Below are 25,613 nucleotides of genomic sequence, written 5' to 3' on the forward strand. Positions count from 1 at the left end.
ATTTGTGCAAGGCAAACTCACTGGTCCCTCTGCCTGGGCAGGACTTCTGTGAATCCTCGAAACTTCCTCCGTATCAGTGGGGTTGGCTTCCGGCCATCCCACGTCCTCTGAACTTCTCTGCCACATTGAAGAGGGGCCGGAGTGGTGCGTGCTTGGACCTCCATCTGCAACAATCCAAACTGGTGCTGGAGAGCCTTGCAGCGCCGTTCCTGCACCACCTATTTTGTCTCTCAGCCTCCCGGCCATCCATCCTCACCATGTGAGCTCTGAGCAGATCTGCCAGTTCTGCCACTGACATGCCCCCTTCAGGTGCTGCCACTTCTCCATCAACATCCTGCCTTATACTCACAGCTTCTCCAGCATTCCTCCTCTGGCTGTAGGAGTTTCTTCTTCACAGTACGACTCATGCTCAGAAAAATAAACAGCCACGAGGAGCAAAATAACTAGAAAGGCTTGTACCTCTCAATCGCTGGATTTAGAACATCCCACCGCTGCCACCATATGTAAGGGACCGAGAGGTCAAGGCCAATAGTGATTCACAAGCCCAACGTTTCACGATTGAGGATTTTATTGATGTCCAGAGGATACCAAGTCATTAGGTGACAAAAAAAACAACCCATAACTAATTCACAATAAAAAAAAACTTAACAGACCAGGAGCACAATCCTCATCAGTGGCATGGCAGAGACCTTCCTTCCACTCAAGCAAATTCAGCTTATAAAGAAGCGGGTAAAACTATGGCTAATTACACAGGAGAAACAAACAATTAAACTTAACCAAACCCATATCATAACATAAGTAATGGTTTTAACAAATAAACACTTACAAACAAACATTAAAAACTCAAACAACAAAATTATTCTAACGAAACAAACACAAATTAAATCAAACAGCAAAATAGTCCGTTTCAAATCTCCCCAGGTCCGCTCCATAGTTGGTTTGGCAGTGGAACCAAAATCAAATAAAATTTGCGTCCCCGCCCGGCCTCAGATCTTTGATGGTCCGGATCGCGCTCTCCCAGCAGTCTCATCTCCGGTAAACTCAATACAAAAGAAACGTTTGTTAAAAGAAAATTGGGAAAATGTGCACTGTAACTAATTTATGGGCCCTATAAATCAGTGACATGCAAAAATAAACTAAATAAAGACATTCGAAATTTAAATGCTGTGTGTGTTTGATTACTACAACTAAACTGGTGTAAAAAAAAAAAAGTGCATGAATACATATGGGTGCATGTGAGCATTTGAGCTACAAATGCGCACAGATGTTGTTTAAGCTCAAATACCCACACTTGTGCGGCCGACGCTCAGGCCGTCACATACGACAATACAAGTCATTGTGGATTGCTTCTCCAAGTCATGTAAATTAATTTTGTGTTGCCTGAGGATATTGTAAAGCTGAGTCCCCTGTCCCTTGGACCATTCACCATCACAAGACACATCAGTGAAGTCACTTACGAACTGGACAGCGAACTGCTCAGTACCATATCTCTATCACTTTCCACGTATCCCTCTTTAAACCATTCACTGATCCTCTTCTTCCTTCCTCCACAGAACCCGAAGTACCCCCTCCTCCACCCGAAGTCGAATCCACAGAGACCATTTACAGAGTGAAAGACTCCCGGCGACGGGGCGGCTAACTAAAATACTTAATTGACTGGGAGGGATATGGTCCGGAGAAGAGATCTTTGGCTGATAAGGACGATATCCTAGATCCCTCTCTCACCACTGATTTTCACCAGATCCATCCAAATATCCCTGCTCCTAGGGGGCGCGGTCATCCCCGTCGCTGTTCTTGAGTGTCAGGAGATGCCTGTTGGGATGGGGGTAATGTCATGCAGTCCCTTACCTCAAGGTTACCTACCTAACACTGGTCTCATCTGCCTGCCTGGCGATCTCCTACCATGCCTGTGGGAACAATCTCAGATAAGACTGTTGCTTTCAAGTTTAGAGGAGTCTCTCCCTCTTGAATGCTCTCCCTCTTGATTTGATCTGTAAATAAACTCACCTGTTTATTAAATCCTTGTGTCTGCCTTATAGACCAGTACGTGACAGTGTGTGTGTATGTGTGTGTATATATATGGAGGATTGTATAACTGTGGTCTATAATTTTAATCATTACAGCCACTTTCAACTTTATAATGGGGCATTCCTGACAACATTCAATCTAGTAGGTTAAATGAGAAAACAAATCCACATAAATTATTAGATTGAATCAGTCATTTGAAAACCATATGATGAGTGATTAAGCTGTACCACATCTTGTCACGTTCTCTTTCACTCTCTCATCATTGCATCTAGTCTGTACAACATCAACATGCTCACTGATCCAAGACTTTTGCTCACGTTTCGGGAAACGTTGATAGACCTTTCACTTGCCTAATCGGGTCATTGTTACATTGTCACCAAAAAAAAAAGTATAATTTGTACATCTTTTAAAAGTATTTTTAAACCATGCTGTACTCACATGCTGTATGCTCAGTCACATCCAATGCATGCTCTTAAAGCTGCCTCGCAAGTGTCATATGTTATTTTTTGTAGTTTTTTGAGCTTAAGCAGCCAAATACACACAAAATGATGTAAATGCTGTTCAGGTGAGTATCCTCAGAAGCAGCAAAAAAATCTGCCAAAATGAGGTGCCAGATTGGATTACAGTAGTGCTGGAACCAGGTTGTTGTCGCACAAATTAAGCCATGATAAAAAGCATGATGAACAAAGGTGTGAAGACATTTCTTGTCATTATTTTAACAATTTCAGCTCATCAGACAAAATCTGTCCTGACTGAACTGAAGGGTTACCTAAGGCACATATTAATGCCAAGTGTAAACAGGGCCAGTGTGCATTGTCTCAGTAGTAGGCTAAATTTTCCAATGTCACTATGGGATTTTGGTGTATTGAATGTTGAATCTACATTCTGGCAAAGCTGCAGTTCACATTGTTAGATTTAGATTCACAGTTATTCTTTAAATAGTACCACTTTGCAGTCCAGCCAGTCCAAAAACTTCCACTGAACAGCCGATTCCTGACCTTTATAACCTCTATGCTGTTAAACCAATTTGGGTGACAAGCTGCTGAGTCTGGGGGCAGAAACATGAAAGAGAGGGTGCAGTAGTGAAAAGGGGCCATTAAGAGTTCTACTCCATGTCAGATGCAGATATTCTTTGAAGTGTGCATGCTTAATTAATTATTTATTTATTTAGAAAGAAAAAATGTATTTCAGTTTGACTGAAACTGACTTTTTTGACCGTTCACAGTACTTGAAAACCTAGTATGAGTTAAAACTTGTAACCAAAGAGCAGGAAGCTAAAAGAAACAGAGAAAGAAAGCATTAGGCAGAGATGAGTAGTGAGGCTGGCATTACGGTGCAGAGTGGCACCCTGCTGTGCAAGAACATCACATCTCCTCCAGAGAGCTCATCTGCTTCTCACACACTCAAAAAAATGACAAGTGCTGTAGCAGCACACAGCAGCACTGCTCTCTTTTTCACAGAGTCTAGTTTCTTTCTCTGATTTTACATCCTTCCTGATTTACAGATCAATGTAATTTTTTTTACTTGATATATATATATATATATATATATATATATATATATATATATATATATATATATATACACTGTATATATATATATAGTTGTAGCAAAAGTTGTAGGCAGGGGTGAAAAAATGCTGCAAACAAAGAATGCTTCAAAAAAATTTAAGTGTTAAACATTTATTTTCATAATTGAACAAAATGCAGTGAATGAACAAAAGTAACAAAAAGTAATCTAAATGAATGAAGAAAAAGTAATCTATATCATCTCAATATTTAACATGACAATTTTTCAGCATTGAAAACACCATTAATCCTGACCAAATCTCCAACTCCATTTGCAGAAATGCAGCCCCAAACATTCAAGGAACCTCCACCATGCTTCACTGTTGCCTGAAGACACTTATTATTGTACCTCTCTCCAGCCCTTTGACGACCAAACTACCTACTGCTACAGCCAACTATTACACATTTTTACTCATCAGTCCAGAGCACCTGCTGCCATTTTTCTGCAGCCCAGTTCCTATGTTTTCAGGCATACTTAAGTCGCTTGGCCTTGTTCCCACGTCAGAGGTATGGCTTTTTGTCTGCAACTCTTCGATGAAGGCCACTTCTGGCCAGACTTCTCCGAACAGTAGATGGGTGTACCTGGGTTCCACTGTTTTCTGCCAGTTCTGAGCTGATGGCACTGCTGTACATCTTCTGATTTTGCAGGGTAATAAGCTTGATGTGTCTTTCATCTGCTGAATTAAGTTTCCTTGGTCGACCACTGCATCTATGATCCTCAGCGTTGCCCGTTTCTTTGTGCTTCTTCAAAAGAGCTTGAACAGCACATCTTGACTGGGTTTCAACCTATGTATCTCTGTATTTTGTAATGTTGTATTTGTAGCATGTGTGTGTAATGCCTAGCCAGCAGAGGGAGCCATTACCGGAGTACTAGCAGTACCCCACTCCCTCTGTTTTCTTCTACTATCATTTCCTGTCCAGGGCTTTAAGACCAGAAGCCCTTCCTCAGAGTGTTGTGAAGTATTGCCAGTCTACCTGCCTTACTGAGAGTTTTTGATTATCTGATTGTTTGCCACGTGTTTGAACTTTGCCTGCCTGTTTGACTCAATTTCATGGATCTTGCCATTTGGACTTATTGCCTTGATTGAACTGCCTTACTGTTTACGACTCTCTGCCTGCCTTCTCACTATCGTTTATTAGATTATCTCTGTGTTTGTTGTAAGATTGGATTGTTTCACTGTTACTGACCCATTGCCTGGCCTACCGTTTATGCTTGCAGTTTCAACCCCTGTTAAATAAACTTCTGCAAATGGATTTGACGTCAGCTTCTGCCTCCTCCTTACATAATACTTTGCCTCCCACGAATTCAGCAGAAGTATCCAACTTGCAGGTGGCGTTCGCTTACCAAAACAAAATTTTTGAAGAATTATCAGGAGCAACTCATTAAACTATAGTCTGTCAACGAACATCTCACAAGTTCCTCATCCGCTCCCTTCCTCCCACTCCCAAGCTTTGCTCTCCCTCCCAAGTTTGATGACTCAGCTAACTCTTGTAGAGGATTCATTCATGGAGTTAAATTGTATCTCAGCCACCAAGGCGATAAATTCAAGCCGGAGGTGTCATTATCGTGTTGCTACTAACTGCACGAGATGTGGATTGGGCATCAGCAGTCTGGGAGTCGGACGCACAATTAAGATACCCTGTGGAATATCTTTTACAACAAGTTTGTGAGGTGTTTGAATATCCTACCGAAAGGAGGGATGTTACTACGCAGATCCTACAAATACATCAAGATGAACGCTCGGCTGTGGACATCGCCATTGAATTTCGTACAATGGCTGCTCAAAGTGGCTGAAATGAAAGGTGGTGTTCATGAAAAGTTTGCAGCCTGAGCTGCAAACGGAGCTAGCTTGTAGAGGTGAGGATTTTTCTTTTTCCGATTTCATTACCCTAGCTATTAAGGTGGATAACTTGAAAAGGCAGGCACCCAAGAGTAAAGCTAACCGAACAAGCCACCTGAAACCCACTGCCACCGCATCAAATGATCATGACTATGAACCCCTGCAATTTGGGCTTTCGCAACTGTCGGAGAAAGAGAAAGACAGCGCGTCAATCGTCTCTGTTTTTACTGCGGCGCCACCGGACATCAAAGCCAAGAATGCCCTTGTAAATTCTCAACACCCAGGGTGAATATAAATTCATTCTCTCTCCTCATGAATAAATCAATCAATCAATCAATCATTTTTATTTATATAGCACTTTTAACAACACAGGTTGCATCTAAGCACTGTACAGTATAATGTAGAAGAGTACAATGACAGGGATGTATAATGACGAGAGTGACCAATTTCTTATTAAATGCAGAGATGGTCTCTGTAATCAATTCAACATTAAATCACTAGAAGTTAAGTGTCCCCAACCAAGCAAGCCAGAGGCGACAGCGGCAAGGAAACAAAACCCCATGCATACAGAATGGAGAAAAAAAAACCTTGGGAGAAACCAGACTCAGTTGGGGTCAGTTCTCCTCTGACCGGACGCCCAGCACTTAACTTCCAGTTCAATTTTAAATGCAGCTGTGTCAGATAGTGTAAATGACTTAGTGTGTGCGTGTGTGTGTGCATCAGGATCTGGTGATCTGTCCATGGGCGCATCTAGGTTTTCTGGTCTCTGATGAACATAATCTCTGTGTGCTGATCCACCATCTAGTCTGGATACAAACTGTGAAAACAGATTGAGAAAGAGACAGGACTAATATTAGCGTAGATGCCATTCTTTTTACGATGTCACAAGTACATCGTGTTTTAGGAGTAGTGTTCCCGGTTCCAGCAAATCTAAGTAATGCAGCCTAAAAATCCTTTGAAGGATTTGAATAATAAAAAGTGTGTTGGTGTGTTATGTGTAGGCTAAGTTAAAAAGATGTGTCTTTAATCTAGATTTAAACTGGCAGAGTGTGTCTGCTTCCCGAACAGAGTTAGGGAGATTGTTCCAGAGTTTAGGTGCTAGATAGGAAAAGGATCTGCCGCCCGAAGTTGATTTTGATATTCTAGGCATTATCAAATGGCCAGAGTTTTGAGAATGAAGCGGACGTGCAGGACTATAATGTGATAAGAGCTCGCTCAAGTATTGAGGAGCTAAACCATTCAGGGCTTTATAGGTAATTAATAAGATTTTAAAATCTATCCGATGTTTGATAGGGAGCCAGTGCAGTGTTGACAGAACCGGGCTAATATGATCATACTTCCTAATTCTTGTAAGGATTCTGGCTGCTGCGTTTTGGACTAGCTGAAGTTTGTTTATTAAGCGTGCAGAACAACCACCCAATAAAGCATTACAATAATCTAACCTTGAGGTCATAAACGCATGAATTAATATTTCTGCATTAGAGGTTGAAAGCATAGGTCGTAATTTAGATATATTTTTATGATGGAAAAACGCAGTTTTACAGATGCTAGAAACATCTTTCGAAGGAAAGATTGCTGTCAAACAGCACACCTAGGTTCTTAACTGATGATGAAGCATTAACAGAGCAGCCATCAAGTGATAGGCTGTGTTCTAGATTATTATATGTGGGGTTTTTAGGTCCAATTATTAGTACCTCTGTTTTTTCAGAATTTAGCATTAGGAAGTTACTCATCGTCCAGTTTTTTATATCGACTATGCATTCTGTTAGATTCTCAATTTGGTGTGTATCACCAGGCTGCGCTGAAATATAGAGCTGAGTATCATCAGCATAGCAGTGAAAGCTCACACCATGACTCCTGATAATATCTCCCAGAGGTAACATGTACAGGTTGAAAAGTAACGGTCCTAGCACTGAGCCTTGAGGAACTCCATATTTGACTTGTGAGCGATATGATACCTCCTCATTTAATGCTACAAACTGATAGCGGTCAGATAGATATGATTTAAACCATGCTAAGGCACTTCCTCTAATGCCAACATAGTTTTCTAGTCTATCCAAGAGAATGTTGTGATCGATAGTATTGAATGCTGTTGCTAAGATCTAATAGCACTAATAATGAGATAAAACCACGATCTGATGATAAAAGCAGGTCATTAGTAACTCTAATGAGAGCAGTCTCAGTACTGTGGTATGGTCTAAAACCTGATTGGAAATCCTCACAGACACCATTTTTTTCTAAAAAGGAATACAGTTGTGAGGATACTACCTTTTCTAATATCTTTGACAGAAAAGGGAGATAAGAGATTAGTCTGTAATTTACTAAGTCTTTGGGATCAAGATGTAGTTTCTTAATAAGAGGCTTAACTACAGCCAGTTTGAAGGTGTTGGGAACATATCCTAATGACAATGATGAATTAATAATGTTCAAAATAGGATCTATGACTTCTGGAAGCAAATTTTTTAATAGTTTAGATGGAATAGGGCCTAACATACATGTTGCTGGTTTAGATGATTTAACAAGTTTGTCAAGTTTGAAGTCTTCTTCTCCTATAATGGAGAAAGAGTGTAATTTTTCCTCAGAGGATCTAAAGCTCACTATCTGATGTGAAACTGTAGTTGACGGCTGCATAGTTACAATTTTATCTCTGATGGTATCAATCTTAGAAGTAAAGAAATTCATGAACTCATTGCAGCTATACTCTTGGGGAATATTAGCACCTGTTGACGTTTTATTTTTTGTTAATTTAGTTACTGTACTGAATAAATACCGGGGGTTGTGTTTGTTTTCTTCTAAAAGGGACGAAAAATAATCAGATCTTGCAATTTTTTATACTTTTCTGTATGACAGGATACTCTCCCGCCAGGCAATACGAAATACTTCTAATTTAGTTTTTCTCCACCTGCGCTCCATTTTCCGGGCTGCTCTCTTTAGGGTGCGTGTGTTTTCATTATACCATGGAGTCAGATTGTTTTCTTTTATCTTTTTTAAGTGCAAAGGAGCAACTGTATCTAAAGTGCTAGAAAAAAGAGCCTTCTCTGTCAGCCTAGCTATTTCCCTGCATTTATCACACGTGAATGCCTGATCGCTAACAGAGAAGGATAAGCTATACATGTGGCAGACGGTGCAAGTGATGATGCAGGGAGAAGCCATTTACTCACCGTAAGGATTCACTTACCACTCTTGTTTTGATGAGCTTGTGAAAACGGAGCAAACAAGCGCGAGGAACAAATGAACAGGAGCGGAAAAAAGCCAACAATAGGCGCGAAAACATGGGTGGGAGCGAAAGTGAATCGGCTAACGAGTACTAACTCACCGCCGAGTTTTAGATTAAAGCGAACTAACAGCAGTCTAATTAGTTAGATTAATTTGATAGTATCAACGGTATGTAGACAGTTAAATTATATTTGATCGCTAGAGAAGAGGTGATAAATTGAAGAGCGAAGCTACACGGAGCTACAAACAAACCAACCTCTCAGCAGACAGGAGCAATCAAGCAGGAGCAATCAATCAGGAGGAGGATGAATAAATCACTGACTCTACCTATAACTCTAATGTTCAATTCTGTATCGCTTGATTTAACAGCCATGATAGATTCAGACCGCCATTTTGCATCAAAATACAACATTCAAACTCAACCTTGTAATCTTTCCATCCAAATTAAAGCCATTGACAATACTCTCATTGGTAAAGGGATCCAGAAGTAAACCAAGACCTTAAAACTCCAAGTTGGTGTCTTTCACCAAGAATCAATTTCCCTACGTAGCTGATTCCCTCCAGCATGAGATAATTTTGGGATTTCCATGGCTAGCCGCTCATGATCCTCAAATTATTGAACATTGTATTTCCCAAAAACCTGTACCTTGTTTTACCACCACCGTAGAGAGTCCTGAATCCAAGCAGGCAGTTATCATTCACAGTTTTTAGTAAATCACAAGCTACAAAATTACTGCATCACCGATCTGGAGATTGCGCTATTGATCTTCTCCTCAAAGCCATGCCTCCTAAAAGTAAAGTCTACCCATTATCTAGAACAAAAAGTCAGGCCATGGAGGTTTACGTCTCAGAGGTACTCCTGTCTGGGTTTATTCACCCTTCAACTTCCTCCGCAGCTGCAGGATTCTTCTTTGTAGAGAAGAAGGATGAGGTCTTCGTCCATGCATTGATTACAGAGGCCTCAATAACGTTATAGTCAAGTTTCGATATCCACTCCCTCTAGTTCCATCAGCAGTTGAACAACTCAGAGAGGTGTGCATTTACACCAGCACATACAAACCTCATCCGTATCAGGGAAGGGGATGAGTGGAAAACCGCATTCCTCACCATTAGGGGACACTATGAGTATCAGGTAATGCCATATGGGCTTGCCAACACACCAGCCGTATTCCAATCATTCATCAACGACATCTTCAGAGACATAATAAACCAGTACATCATTGCCTATATTGATGATATCCTCATTTACTCAAAGTCTGAAGCCAAACAGTATTAGTATTAACAGTATTTAGTATTAGCACGACTTTTTGAGAATCGACTTTACGTCAAAGCAGAGAAATGTGAGTTCCATGTAACAAAAATACTTCCTTCCTAGGATATTAAATCAGTCCTCAAGGTGAAACAGATTCATTCATAACTACAGTCTTGTGGCCTCAACGTTAACTTCGTTACTCAAAGGCAAACCAGCCAAGCTCACGTGGACCTCAGAGGCCAAACAATCCTTCCTCTCCCTCAAGGATAAATTCACATCTGCCCCCATCCTACAACATCCTGATCCTGACCTACCTTTTTCTTGTAGAAGTTGACACCTTCGACTGTGGCATAGGAGCCATCGTCTCGCAACGATCTAGCAAGACCGGTAAATTACACCCATGTGCATTCTACTCTAGAGTTAGGTATAAACGATGCACAGAACAATCAGACCCTGAACCCATCCTTCCCCCTTCTGTAATCCTGGTGTAATTCCCCCAGTGTCTTGGGATATCATGGAGGAATTACAATAAGCGTAACAACATGAACTGTTGCCGGCACAAATTCTGCCCAAAAAACAGTATGTCCCCTCTAAATTATGAAAATGCATTATGCAGTGGATTTATACTTCCCTAACTGCAGGACACCCAGGTATTTCTCGTACCATACGTCTGGTTCAAAACTCCTTCTGGTGGCCTGAGATGATAAAGGGTATCATTGGTTACGTCAAGTCATGCCAAGTTTGTGCTCAATCCAAGACCCCGAAAGAGTTACCCTTTTCTAAGTCATGCCGTCTCGTCCCTCTAAAGGGACTTCCCACAGCCATGGAGACAGCTCAGGCCCCTTTTCACCATGTGTTCAGAGTTTATGGACTTCCAGGACTTATATTGTGAGTGATCGAGGAACCCAATTGACATCTCAGGTATGGAGAGCTTTTTACAAACACCTCGATATCAATGTCAGTTTAACCTCCAGCTACCACCCACAGTCTAATGCACAGGTGAAGTAGTAATGCACCCACATCTTCCCTACCAACTGGGACAAAGGGTCTGGCTCACCACGAGGGACATCAAGTTGTGGCTACCAAGCAGGAAGCTCAGCTCAGCCCTAGGTATGTTGGCCCTTTCAAAATTATTAATTAATGTCACTTACCTTTTAGAGCTTCCTGCTAACTACCGAATCTTACTGTCCTTTCATGCTTCTAAGAGGCTCCTGAACCACTTCCCCTATTGGACATTGATGCATGCAAGGTAAAGGAGTTACTGGACTCAAGGTGTAGAGGGGGTTGGCTCCAGTATCTCTGGTGGTTGGGAGGGATACAGGATCTCGGAGAGATCATGGGAATCCGCCCCAGACATCCTGGATCCATCTCTGATTGAGCAGTTCCACGGAGCCAGACCCGACCGATTATCTGATTGTTTGCCACGTGTTTGAACTTTGCCTGTTTGACTCACGTTTCACGAATCTGCCCTTTGGACTTATTGCCTTGATTGAACTGCCTTACTGGTTACAACTCTCTGCCTGCCTTCTCACTATCATTTATTAGATTACCCCTGTGTTTGTTGTAAAATCGGACTTTTTCACTGTTACTGACCCATTGCCTGGCCTACCTGAGCCTGAATGAGGAGGTGGGCTTCAGGATGTAGTGTAAATGGAGAAGAGGAGGGGACCAAGAATCCCCGGCTGAACCTCTAGAAAGACCAGTTTATGCTTGCTGTTTCATCCCCTGTTAAATAAACTTCTGCAAATGGATTCGACGTTGGCTTCTGCCTCCTTACAGTGTGTTAAACTGATGAAGATGTTTTCTTTTTGCTTTTTTTTTCATTTGCAGCACATTCACAAAACAGACCTTCTGCCTCCATTTGTATCTTTTTATTTATTCTGTTTAGTATTATTAGAATGAATAAAGCAGAAATATGGAGATAAGTGAGATTGTGTGGGAGTGAGAGAGTAACGGGACGTGGATGTAGTAAGATAGCTTGATGAAAGAGTAAAGAAAGATCCTTTACTTCTGAAATATATCCAGCTTCAACAGGTGTACAGACACGGTTTAAAACTAATGCAAAAATAATCACATAAAACAGGAACATGGGAAATAATGACAAATGAAAGTCCATGACTGTAACAGTTTGCCCCCGTCCCATAAAGGTGCGTCCTCGCACCTAAAAACAGAAACATTAAACAGCAGTTAGGACCGTGTAAGGTGGTTCAGGAGGAGGACGGACACCCAGGAGGAGCCTGAGGTAGAGTGTGCTCTGGCAGGCGCTCTGCAGGCTTAGCCACTGGAGGGTTTCTAGGAGCGGGCACTAGAGTGAGCTCTGGAGGATCAGCCACTGTCATTGGCTTTCCTCCGGGCCGGAACTGTGGAACGGAATCTGGGAACGGTTCTACTGGATGTGATTGCAGAACGTAATCCGTTGGTATCTGGAACAGTTCTCCTGGCCATCATTGCAGAGCAGGATCCATGGGTAATGGGAACAGCTCTCCAGTATGTGACTGCGGAGTGGAATCTACGGGAAGGAGGAGCGGGTTGCTGGTTTTGACTCGGGCCCAGGTGCTTGCCAGACACGGGTAGAATGCCTTTCTCCGATTCAGTCCTTGTGGTGTCTGGGAGGTCAACAAGGCGATGGCAACTGGCCCTGATCCAAAATAGATGGATAATGACTCCATCATCCAAAGCGGCCTATGTGGCCAGTTGACAGAACTCATCAGTGAAGGAGAAGAAGGGAGGTCCTTCCAGGCGAGAGCGAGGAGACAAGCAGCAAATTGCATCATTTCTGAATCGGCCTTGGATTCTGTTATGGGATATGGTTTTAGTAAGAGAGCTCGAAATATAAATATAAAGATCCTTTACTTCCAAAATATACACAGCTTCAACACACATATTCCATTAAATCAACATTAATCCAAGACAAACAAAATAAAAAAAAAGATCTAACAGTGACACAATCAGGGAGAACTCAAAACAGGTAGAAACTAATACACTAATAATCACATAACGAGGAACGGAACAAGAAAAAACTAATAAGGAAAAACAGGAACATGAGGAATAAAAACAACGAAGGTTCATGACCATAACAGAGAGATTGAGAGAGAGAGAGAGAGAGAGAGAGAGAGAGAGAGAGAATGTGCAGAAAACTGAAGGAGGACAAAAAGGAAAATGGATGCAAAGACAAAAAATCAGGCCAAGGAGAGACTGTGTTCTATTGGGCCTACAATACATAGATATAGTTGGAACATAATCATATTTTCCTAGTCGCAGTTTTTGCACAGACCAATTCAAAATTTGAACATTTAGAATGCAAATTGTCCCACAGATTCCCCCTCAGATGTCCATTCTAAACCAAGTTTCTTTAACAGGATTCTGCACACCATATGCTCAACCTTAAAAACCTTGTGAATTTGCAAGGTAACAATATTTAGATAAGAAAGTATTATTCAGTTCTATCTATTTACTTGGCAGAAATTCAATAATAAATCAATAAATTAATTAGGTCAGATTTACCAAAAAAAGTCTAAAACCTTAGTTTCAGTTTGTTTATTAAACAGATTTTTCATTAGAATTATTATTGTATGTGTTTATTTTAATTATTCATTTATTTATTTCTGTTTGATCTATTTGTAAATATACATGTTCTGTCTTCTTGCTAATATTCATAAAGTATTTGATCATTAAATATTGATAATTATATTCCAAATCAAGTATTTATTCATGCAAACGGACCTTGTACCTCAATTACAGAGTGTTAATATCCATATGCTATAGATCAAGTGTACATATCCCATAATCCCACATGGTAAAATGTTAACTCTGAAAAATTCCCTCTCATGCAACTCTAGCCATGCAGCCTTCAGTTATTATGCACTGTGGGTGCAGCATTCAGGGTCTTAAAACAAACATGATAATTAATATTAAATTTCACTCCTGAATATTTTAGTGAACTTCAGTGCATTACCAGGTTAGAGGATGACAGATTTAGCAGCAGACACAGAATCATAAGAAATGTAGAAAGTAAAAATCCAAGAGCCCACTTTTATACATGTTTATCTTTAACTATTTTTAACTTATTTTGCTTCTGGACATATTGCATTCATATACTGTACTACCATTCACATTTCATGGAGCTCCACTAACAATCTCTGTTATTCTCGCTGAAGTCCTGAGGGTAGGGCAGCTAGCCAACAACAGAAAGGAAGATTTATGATTATGCTACACAGAGGAGATTTAGACTAGGATTCAGTGCTTGGCTTGTCAGGCCTGTCAAATGCAATCTAGTTAACCCAATAGAGTAAAAGCAGATTCTGTAGGAGATTAGACTAAAAACATGCCTAGTGAATGTCTTTCCAGGAATCTTCATTGGCTGCAACATCTTTTAATATTCTCCATTAGTAGGACTACTGTTGCTGCCGTTCCTGTACTGTGACATCCTGGGGGAACCCAAGCTGTATAATGTCTTAGAGGAGCTATTTCCAATCGATTGATTAAATTACATGCAACACTTACCGGCAAATGTGTAATCAATCGCTGAATCCCAATTCACACACTAGACATCCTGAATAATATTACTGCATAATAATGAGCATTGTCGTGCTCCAAGACTGTTTTGTTGTGTTTTCCACTCTACGTATGGTCTGTGTGACCTAGTTTCCATTTCATGTTTAATTTGTTGTTATGTTCGGGTGTGTGTCTTAATTATCATCATTATCTCCCCTTTATAAGTTCCATTCAGTTCAGTGTTTCTTCATCTGGTCTCATCTATGTATGTGTGTTCATGTATGTGCCACCCTCCTTGTTGGAAACCTGATTCACTAACTGGACAGCTGCACATGAGTGCAGCTGTCTAGGGACGGTCCTTGAGAGAGCCTAGCTGCCTATATCGAGTGGGTGCCCCACTCAGGACCCAGAGGCCAGTACACCATCTCCCCTGTGCTAAACCCAGAGTCCAACATGACTGATGAGCCATCACAAAGGATTGTGACATTGCTTTCATCACCTTGAAGCCAGAACCAGCAACAAAGCTTGCCACAGTGAAGAAAGCCACAGACAGCAAGAGTGCATAGTGGAGCTCTGCCCACTGCAAAATGGGTGAGGGTGAGCTGATGATGCATCTGGGGATGCAAGACTCACAAAAAGGATCTAATAGACTGAGAAACTGAACTGTAGGTCGATCCGGTCTCTTTCCTCTCTCTTTCATCACCTCTGGTCCTGTCCAGCCCTCCTTGGTCCAGTCAAGCCCAGAAGTGGCTCCCAAACTCCAGTGGATCCCCGTCTCAGCCTTGTTCATTGGTGCCATCTGCTATGCCTTGGCCCTCTGGATCCTCTGTGTTGCTCTGACTTTTTGGCTTTCCATATCCACATTGGGCTCCTTCTCCACCTGCTCCACCGCTGTCACTGTGGATTAATAAAAGACCGTTTATTGTGATTTCTCATCTTCGTGTGTTTATTCCCTCACCACACTGTGACAAGCGTAGCATGTTGAAAATAGTAAGTCAAAGATATTTAGATGATATGCTATTTGTTTACATCTGTGCATATTTTTGGCTACTATTAACTTGCCTATTCATTTGGAAGAGGAAGTGTTTATGCTTTTCTTTGTGCATTTTGTACCATGAAGTAGCTTATTGTTTACACCAAAACAGAATAGTGTGGGTGTGGGTGGGTAGTTACCAAATAAAAATTGTGTGACTGTGTAATAGCAAATATGTAGAAAAAAATTATATTCTTAACATTACAATAACAGGATAAAAATATATTCATTCTTAGTTATAAATTGCACAAGAGGTTTATCTTGTTAGAGGGTATTTTTATCCAAAGCTGAATATTAAGCAACCTTTAAGGCTTCAAACAAAGTTATTTTTCCAAAAGGTTTGAAAAGGCTGAGCGGTGGTATACGATTTCTGAACATTCTGACCCCATTCTGCTGGTGTAGATTAATGTAAACATGACTTGCGACACATAAGTTTGATAATAAGAAATGTTTAATTATTGTATGACTTTTAAATTCACTTTGAAAAAAGAACAACATCAGCAGAAGTATGGTGTAATATTTATTTGCTTACTACCTCTCCTTGTTTTGTTACTACCTCATTGTTTTCATGGCTTTGGAAAACTTCCATCTAATGTGTCTCTACGTCGCTTTTGCATAACTCTGGTTCGTTGACACAAACTTTGTTGTCATTTCTTTGTAGGAATTAATTGCTTTCATTGAATTTTTAAAGTCTCCACAAGCGATCGCACAGGTGCAGACATATCTGTGGAAGCAGATATATATAATGTATATAATGACTTGAAGATGGTGCTCGCTTGTCTGCCTCAAAGGAGTTAAAACAAACTCCCCGAAAGGTTTGCTTTGGTGAGTCATGACGTCCTTTCAGTTTGTTCTTCAATATCGTATCAGGACCTGTCACATGATACTTCAGAAGTAATATTGCTGCTTAATATTGCTCACATTTTTATTAACATAATATTTGTAACTTCTGATTTCTTGGTATACGCAAAATCTGCTCAAGTTCTTCAGTATTCTCCCGCTTGATAATCACTCCAGAAAACAGCATGGGCCTGTGGTATCAAAATGCAATTTTAATGAGAGTCTATTATGTACTATTACTGGCATACTTTATTTAGTTTCAAGATGAAGAAATATTATATATGGAATTTTACTTTAACAATTTGTTTGAAAATTGACTATAAAAACAGTTGTTGAGTCCTTGCTGAGATTTCAAAAGACTTCAAACATCACCGTTGCCTGTGGTCTCATGTTTGTTCTGCTGTCATTTTTCAAAAATAACAAACCAAGAACATGTAGTTTCGTTCAGTAAAATGTCTTTTGAACTCAGTGTCAGGAGTGTTTCAGCTATTTATCCTGATGTTCTGTTCTCTTTCTGATGTGGCTGTTTTGAAAGACTAGATACCCATTTGAGGTTCCTTTGTACTGGTGTATTCTACTTATATAGCAGTTAATAGCTAAAAATCTAGATTTCCAATGACATGTGCGCACTTATACATATGCACACAGGGTAAACACCCTGGCATTTACTCCATAATTAGATTAATGAGTTGATGAATTAATTATTTATAACCTTCCAAAGGACAGCCTATTGAGGTCACTGGGATACCACCCTATCATACACACACTTCCATACACACAGAGCTGCAAGCGAGTGCTTGTCAGATCGTGAATGCGTATTGATGATAGTCTTATTCACTTTCTGTTGTGTTCACATATTTACATTTCTAACTTCCAGGTATTTCAAAGACCGTTAACATAGTACATATCTATAAAACAATTACATTTAGTAATTTAGAAGACACTTTTATCCAAAGCGACTTGCAAATGAGGACAATGGAAGCAGTCAAAAGCAACAAAAGAGTAATGATATGCAAGATAATTATAAAGTCTTGGTTAACTTAATGCAGTAAAACAAATTATGTATTATATAATAAAAAAGAAAACATAGAAGAAAAAGAATATACTAAGCTTCTGTTCAAATAAAAAGGCTATTACAATGCACCTACTACAATATGTATATGTGTATATCCTATACAGATAGCGAAATAGCTAGATAGATAGAATGTCTGTGTGTGAGTGTGTTTTGGCAGGATTTGTCGTGTATAATATTTTATGACCATGACATGCTCTTCTGTTCAAGTAACAGCACAGCACACAGGTCATATAGCCACAGGTCATACTACTGCTGTGTGTCCAGCCTTATTTGCTCCTTCTGTTAATGAATACAGAACTAGGTGGAGATAGATCAAACTCCTGGGGTCGATATCAGTGTGTGTGTGTGTGTGTGTGCACTGGAAGTTTGCAGGAATCTGCAAGACAGCCTGTAAGGACAGCTGCTGTAAATTTTGCAGCTCTTAGCTTCGATATACAGCCCCTGGTATTTTCCTGCTGTGACCAGAATGGATGTTGTGTAGGTGTGTGTGCAGATGTGAGTTCACATGCTGTGCATCAGTCTGTCTTCCATCCTGAAAGACCTTAGACTGGCCTGATTATGTTTAATTAATGAGCAAGAAGGTTACAGTAGTGCTGTGTATTTTCTGCCTTTTTTTTTAGCGACGGCATCCAAGCATACTCCTCATAATTCAATATTCCAGACCTTCGGCAACTCGTTAAATTAATATTTTGTAACTCTGAAATAATTAACAGGTTCATTTTTTTCTTTGCTATTGTAGACCACACTGCACAGCCAAACAGCAGCTTTAATAGTATAAATGAGTTGAACTGGCTACACATTCTCTGCACGACCCTGGTCCCAAAAGAGCTGTGAAGACCAGAATTATGAGTGCTGTGACTCATCGCTTCAGAAGAGAAGCGTACAGAGCTAAATATTTGGTCACTGTGTAAATTCTATTGTCAAGTAACAACTGAGTAGAGAAGGGTGAGTTTTCTGAAACCTGTTAAGTATGCGTCCCGGTTTTATTTTACACCGAATTAAGTCTGTATTGTTTATATTATTTACGTTAAAGTCTTATGTTAATTTGTTAATGGGATGAACATGTTATTTTAACTGTATACAATTTTGCACTCTTACTTTCTGACTGATTGCATGTTGACACACAGGAAGAGAAAAACAGAGAGAGGCTGAGAGAGAAGGTGTGTGTGTGTGTGCCATCTGTGAGTATGCTGGGTGAAGTTATCAATCTCTGCAGTATCAGCGGAATGTAATGTTAATAGGTTAATGTAATGTTAATGGTTCTCTCACATACAGTGTGCTTTAAAATATTCATTCATTCATTCATTCATTCACACTTTAATTGTATTGCACATAATTTTTGTTCCTAATCAATGCAGTTCATCCACTATTCAAGTCACAGTGCACTCACTGTGTACAGTAAATAACATTGTCTGTTGTTTATTCTAATCTAGCTAAAATGGATTCGGCAAATAAGGTTGTATGTTATACTCCAGTGCACTAGTAAAACCAGATCAATATCTCTAACCACTCTCTAATCTTGCATGTAGATCTATCCATGAAGTGTCTAATGGATTCCAATACAGGAGCTTTGCTGAATAGCAATAGCAATCAAATGTGTATAAGAATTAGTTAGGTTTTTGGTACATAAAACTGATCTTATCAGTTAAGTAAAGGAGGGTTGAAGTTAAATACCCTCATGAATAATTTTAGTTATACATAAGCACACATATAAGATAAATATTGTATTATGACTGTATTTGAAAATTTACATACACATAGACAAAATATTCTTATTTGGCCTGTAATGCAAATAAGTTTTCTATTTAGCCTGCCTGGTGGAGGTGAATTTCAGTGCTCTACTCATAATTTCTCTACAATGCTGGTTTTGATTAAATGTTTGTTTGTTTCAGCTCACATATCTAAGGAAACACCAAATTATGTTTACTCATTCATTATTTAGTTTCTCTAGTCTATTTATCTCATTTATTTCTTCTTCCCCCCAAAGCCATTTTATATCACCTGGTTTAGTTATTGGTGAGAAATAACCTCACTAAAACAGAACTGGCAGTTTTTCATTATTAATATAGACCTTTGTGTATATGTGTGATTGTGGGTATGTGTGTGAAAGACAAAAAAAGCTATAAAAATAGCAATATGATTCATTCCATCTTGAGTCTCATGTATTCATATTGTATTATTTAAAATGAATATAACACATTATATACTTAATTATCCAAAGAAATATCTGGTAACATTTTTGTTTAAATGTTAATTACCTTAGTCTGACTAAAGTCAATATCAAAGTAAACACAAATCAAATTGATATGTGGAGTATTCTTATTTTAGTTGCTTTATCGACGTGCATTATAGACATGTAGACACCTTAATCAAATTAGTACCATCGAGTTGGACATTTGGCAACATGATACACACAGAGCAGTGGTCGACCATTTGACAGTAAACAAAAGAGCATAGTTTCAACAACTCCATCATCTGCTTGTTGATGGTATAACATGACAAATAATTAACTGCCCTTGCAGCTTTTGGAAAAATAAACAATGAAAAACTTTATATGGTATAATGAAGACAAATTGTGTGTTTATGATGTGCCATTAATTGATCTATCATGTAAAATGGGAACATGAAAGATCAAATACAACAATGACAGCACCAAATGTACCAGTGTTCTCAAACAATTACTTCACATTTTCCAGTCTGCATTGTTTCAATCTTACATGTACTAATACCCAGTCCGAGCAGCTAATCAAACCTCAATAGATGAGCCTACTTAAATAAAATAATTCACAAGCATTGGATGCTGATGTTCCTTGGCTTCCAACATTAGAAGCGTATTAGTGATGATGGCTCTCTTTCTGTGCTAACATATTAATGTGAACATTATGAATAAGAACATCATTTGTTCATCAATTGATGGAAGGACATGTCCAAGACTTATAACATTTTTTTTTTGCAAGACTACATAAACATTTGGGGCTGTGTTTCCCAAAAGTGTTGCAAAGCAAGCTGATCGTAGAGATAATGGTTTCTACAATTTGCTTGCCATGTTTTAGGGAAACAATGTCTAATATTAAAATTCTACATTTTATGTAAATAAATAAAAAACAAAATATAATAATTTGAAATGCTTCTCGTGAATGTAGATATAATGTATAGTATGTAAAATTAGTGTTTATTTTCTTATTTTCTAAAGATTTTTAAAGATTATGTTTACAGTACATTTTATATGAGCCTGAACCAATGACACCAAGTTTAGAAATGATCTCAAACCATTAAAGTCTTAATTTATGTTTCCAAAGTAATATTATGCACATCACATGTGTGTATTCAAATGCATCCATGTGTTTCCTAAATCCACAAAATCTCCACTCATCCTCATGGCTTAACAGTGTCTGCTTCATAAGCTTTCCACAATTAATTAGGATGAATTAGTCCCCATTGTGGTAAATGCTGTTTCTATCCCCTCCTCTGAAACAAAAAGCTTGATACTGGTATGGTATGCTGCTCTGGAATGTAACAGCTTGCTTGTCCTGGTCAAAAGCAGCGCATGTGTTTTCAAAATATAAATATATCAAAATGAATGCAAAGCTTTAGAGTTCAATTAATATAATAGAATGATCAATTGTTCTTGGTGATTTTACACTTACTTACAGATATATGTAGATATGTGAGACGTGTAGCAGTGGGCAGACTAAATACATTGCTCAACTGCCTAGCTGAACAGATAGCATGTGAGTCAGGGCATTAGAACTTTTCTCTGTTGTCTGGCTGACCTGTCAGCTCCCTAGGGAGCCAGCATTTCAATCAATCAATCAATAAATTTATTTATATAGCACTTTTAACAACACAGGTTGTATCAAAGCACTGAACAGTATAAAGTAGAAGAATACAATGATAGGGATGGATAATGACGAGAGTGAACAATTTGTTATTAAATGCAGAGACAGTCTCTGTAATCAATTTGATGATAATCAAAGAAGTGAAGTGTGTAAAGAGTGTGTGTGTGTGTGTGTGTGTGTGCATCAGGATCTGGTGATCTGTCCATGGAGCATATCTAGGTGTTCTGGTCTCTGATGAACATAATCTCTGGGTGCTGATCCATCATCTAGTCTGGATACAAACTGAGAAACAGAATTATAAAAAAAAAAAAACAAGACTAATATTAGCGTTGATGCAATTCTTTTTACATTCTTTATGTCACAAGTACATTGTGTTTTATGAGAAGTGTTCCAGCTGATCTAATTAATACAGCCTAAAAATAATTTGACAGATATGATTAATAAAAGTGTATTAGTGTGTTATGTGTAGGCTAAGTCAAAAAGATGTGTCTTTAATCTAGATTTAAACTGACAGAGTGTGTCTGCTTCCTAAACAGAGTTAGGGAGATTGTTCCAGAGTTTAGGTGCTATATAGGAAAAGGATCTGCCACCCGCAGTCGATTTTGATATTCTAGGTTTTATCAAACAACCAGTTTTGAGTTTTGAGAATGCAGAGGATGTGCAGGACTGTAATGTGATAAGAGCTCGCTTGATTATTGAGGAGCTAAACCTTTCAGGGCTTTAAAGGTAATTAATAAGATTTTAAAATCTATCCGATGTTTGATAGAGAACCAGTGCAGTGTTGACAGAACCGGGCTAATATGCTCATACTTCCTAGTACATACTTCCTCATACTTCAGCTGCGTTTTGGACTAGCTGAAGTTTATTTATCAAGCATGCAGAACAACCACTAATCTAACCTAGAGGTCATAAACATGCACAGGTCATAATTTGGATATATTTTTAAGATGGAAAAACACAGTTTTACAGATGCTGGAAACACGGTTTTTGAAGGAGAGATTGCTGTCAAGCAGCACATCTAGGTTGCTAACTGATGATGAAGAATTAACAGAGCAGTCATCAGGTGTTAGACTGTGTTCTATATTATAACATGTGGGGTTTTTAGGTCCAATTATTAGCACCTTTTTCAGAATTTAGCAAGAAGTTACTCATCATCCAGTTTTTTATATTGACTATGCATTCTATTAGATTGTCAATTTGGTGTGTATCACTGCACTGAAATATACAGCTGAGTATCATCAGCATAGCAGTAAAAGCTAGCACCATGTCTCCTGATAATATCTCCCAAAGGGAACATGTATAGGTTGAAAAGTAACGGTCGTAGCACTGAGCCTTGAGGAACTCCATATTTCACTTGTAAGCGATATGATACCTGCTCATTTACTGTTACAAACTGATAGTGATCAGATAGATATGATTTGAACCATGCTAAGGCGCTTCCACTAATGCCAACATAGTTTTCTAGTATCTTCAAGAGAATGTTGTGATTGATAGTATCGAACACTGCGCTAAGATCTAATAGCACTAATAACGAGATACAACCACGATCAGATGATAGAAGCAGGTCATTATTAACTCTAATTAGAGAAGTCTTAGAACTATGGTAAGTCCTGATTGGAAATCCCCGCAGATACCATTTTTGTCTAAGAATGAATATAGTTGTGAAGATACTACCTTTTCTAGTATTTGACAGAAAAGGGAGATTAGAGATTGATCTGTAATTTACTAAATCTTTGGGGTCAAGATGTGGTTTCTTAATAAGAGGCTTAACTACAGCCAGTTTAAAGGTTTTGGGGACATATCCCAATGACAATGATGAATTAATAATGGTCAAAATAGGATCTATGACTTCTGGAAGTAAATCTTTTAATAGTTTAGGTGTAATTATAACATACATGTCCATTTCATCACATGGGATCACAGATGCACACTCTGCACAAAGGCTCTTTCATAGGTACCTTATTTATGCAGCCTCTACTTGGTTTTAGTCAGATCCTAAACCATATTTTGTGTTCCATTGCTTTGTTTTATTTAGGCATCCCTGCCCTGCCCCCTGCACTAGGAAATAAAAATGTATCATATCAATCACACGTTATGATGCTGTTATTTTTAGGAGCACCACAAGGTTCAGTGCTAAGACTATTGCTTCTCAAAAATGGAATGGCAAGTTTCTTCTTGATAAATTCCAGAGAAATGTAAAGGGTTTAATTATCAGAGTAAAAACCTCCACACACACACACACACAAAACTGCTTAACCCTAGATGCTTAATTAGTTTTCATAAGTCGAGAACATGGGTGTACTATATAGTGATCTGTCATCTAAAGGTCACATTTCTAGCATTTGTAACAGTTTTTCTTTTCTCAATGTCAGTTGTAGAAAAGTTAAATCATGAATTTATGACATCAAGGCTAGATTGTAATCTATTACTGGGTGGCTGCCCTGCAAGCTTAATAAAAAACATGGACCAGCTTGATACTAGAACGACCACATTAGCCTGGTTCTATCAGCATTACATTAGCTGCCTATTAAACATCACAAAATGTAAAATATTTGCTAATTAATTGAGAAGCCTTGAATGGTTCAGTTCTTTAGTTTAGTTCCATATTGAGCATGTTCATATCACAATATAGACCCATATGTCCATTGAATTCCTTAAATCTTGAACAGTTGATAATTGCTAAAATAACAATGTTGACTGTGGCTGGTAGATTCCTCCTAGTACTGTTGTGCAGATTTATCAAAAAGGACAATCTTCATGCTTAAGACCATGGGTGAGCCAGTACTATTTACTGACTACAGTATTATAAGCAGACCAACTTGTTTATTGGGGTTGCATGTTACATCTAATGTTAATGTTAACATCTAATGAGTCTCACCATGATGGTGTTTGTGTAAATGACACTGTGCACCTTTCGTACATGTTACTATTTAAAAGCTGCTTGTGATGGTCTTCGGTTCATCATGTGACTTTCTGATCCCTACCTGCATTTGGTGGTTATCATTGTATTTCAAAGGTACATAACAGATTTCAGTACTTTAATAGTTATATTAAATTAAATATATTAGCATTATATGAAATTACAGTATTTAACTATAAATATAAGTGAAAACCATAAAACCTAAAACGTTGTTACCATATATATATTTTTAGGGTAGAATTCTGGCAACCACAGCTGCCAGTTTTTCACTATAAATTTTACAGTTTTTTTTTTTTTTTTTTTTTACAGTGTGCATAATGTAGATAATTTATTTATTGAATTTTCTATTTAATTCTTTGAAATTATAATTTGTGCTGTTACCATGGGCTGGACTCTAGCCTCGAAGCCTCAGATGTACTGGACTAGAAATGATGCATCCTCACTAGAATACAGCCTTCCATTTGAGAAGCACCCCAAAGCTCGAAACAGTATGACGTAATAAATCTTTGGTTGCTGAAATCATATGAGCTTGCAATACAAAATCCGAACCAATGATTAAAAAAAAAAGACTTCTAAATGTTTTGAAGCTTAATTAAGCAGTGTTGTAAATGTGACCATCAATGCAGCTCACTAGAATTCAGAGGACAGCAATACAGTAGCTATCTGCTGTGGGCTGTGTTCCGTTTTTCAGTCTAGCTTTGTTGTGCCTGTTTATGTGTGCGTGTATAAGCAGAGACTGACAAAGAAAAATGCAATAGACTGTATCCATATGTCCCACACTTCCGCAGAATTATTCTACCTTTAATTTTTCATTTCTTACAGAATCTCCAATTATTCTGCATGACTGTGCGCCTTCAACCTCTCCTTCAGATGCACTTGCTCACCTTTCTCCTTCTCTCTCTCCATCCCCTTGTTCACATCCCCCTCCTCTCCCTTTAACCCCTCCCACTCCTTCTCTCATTCGCTCTCCTCCAACCCCTCCCCTCCAATCCCCCCATCTCTCTCTGTAGTGAAATGAAGCAGGAGCTGGAGGAGGAGGGTAGTCGCTGTTTGCTTCTGTCCAAGCAGCACAAGTTCAATGAGCACTGCTGCATCCGTTGCTGCTCTCCCTTTACCTTCCTGCTCAACCCCAAACGCCCATGTCTGGACTGCCACTACAACATCTGCAAATCCTGCCGCACCTATAGTCAAAGCGAGAGGGGCTATATCTGCGCCGCCTGCCAAAAGAGCAGGTAAGTGTCCTCTGGCATACACATACATGTGTGTAGATACATACACATAAGGATAGAGGGGCCATGTCTGTACTTCCTGGTAAAAGGACATGTTGCAAAATGAACAGTGTTATGCAATTACATCTGGACAAGGGAGACGCCACACCTGCTAGTGAACATGGCAACACACACATCGTTCAAGCAGATTGCAAGGGGCACATGGAAATAAGGAAAAAAAAAATTAAATAAATCTTTATAGCTTTATTATGTTTAACACACGTAATATTGCTTGATTA

General features: G+C 38.9%; 1 protein-coding gene across 3 annotated transcripts in view; it reads left to right on the top strand.

The window, feature by feature from the left end:
- The window catches only part of myripb (myosin VIIA and Rab interacting protein b), a 147,188-nt gene that overhangs the window by 69,822 nt on the left and 51,753 nt on the right, over window positions 1–25,613 (top strand). For all 3 annotated transcript variants that reach the window (XM_043226570.1, XM_043226569.1, XM_043226571.1), the window contains exon 3: window positions 25,117–25,338. In XM_043226570.1, coding sequence (XP_043082505.1) covers window positions 25,117–25,338 — 222 coding nt within the window. The remainder of the gene's footprint in view (window positions 1–25,116; window positions 25,339–25,613) is intronic.

This window comes from Puntigrus tetrazona, chromosome 24 (genome assembly GCF_018831695.1).
Source record: "Puntigrus tetrazona isolate hp1 chromosome 24, ASM1883169v1, whole genome shotgun sequence".
Taxonomy (NCBI): domain Eukaryota; kingdom Metazoa; phylum Chordata; class Actinopteri; order Cypriniformes; family Cyprinidae; genus Puntigrus; species Puntigrus tetrazona.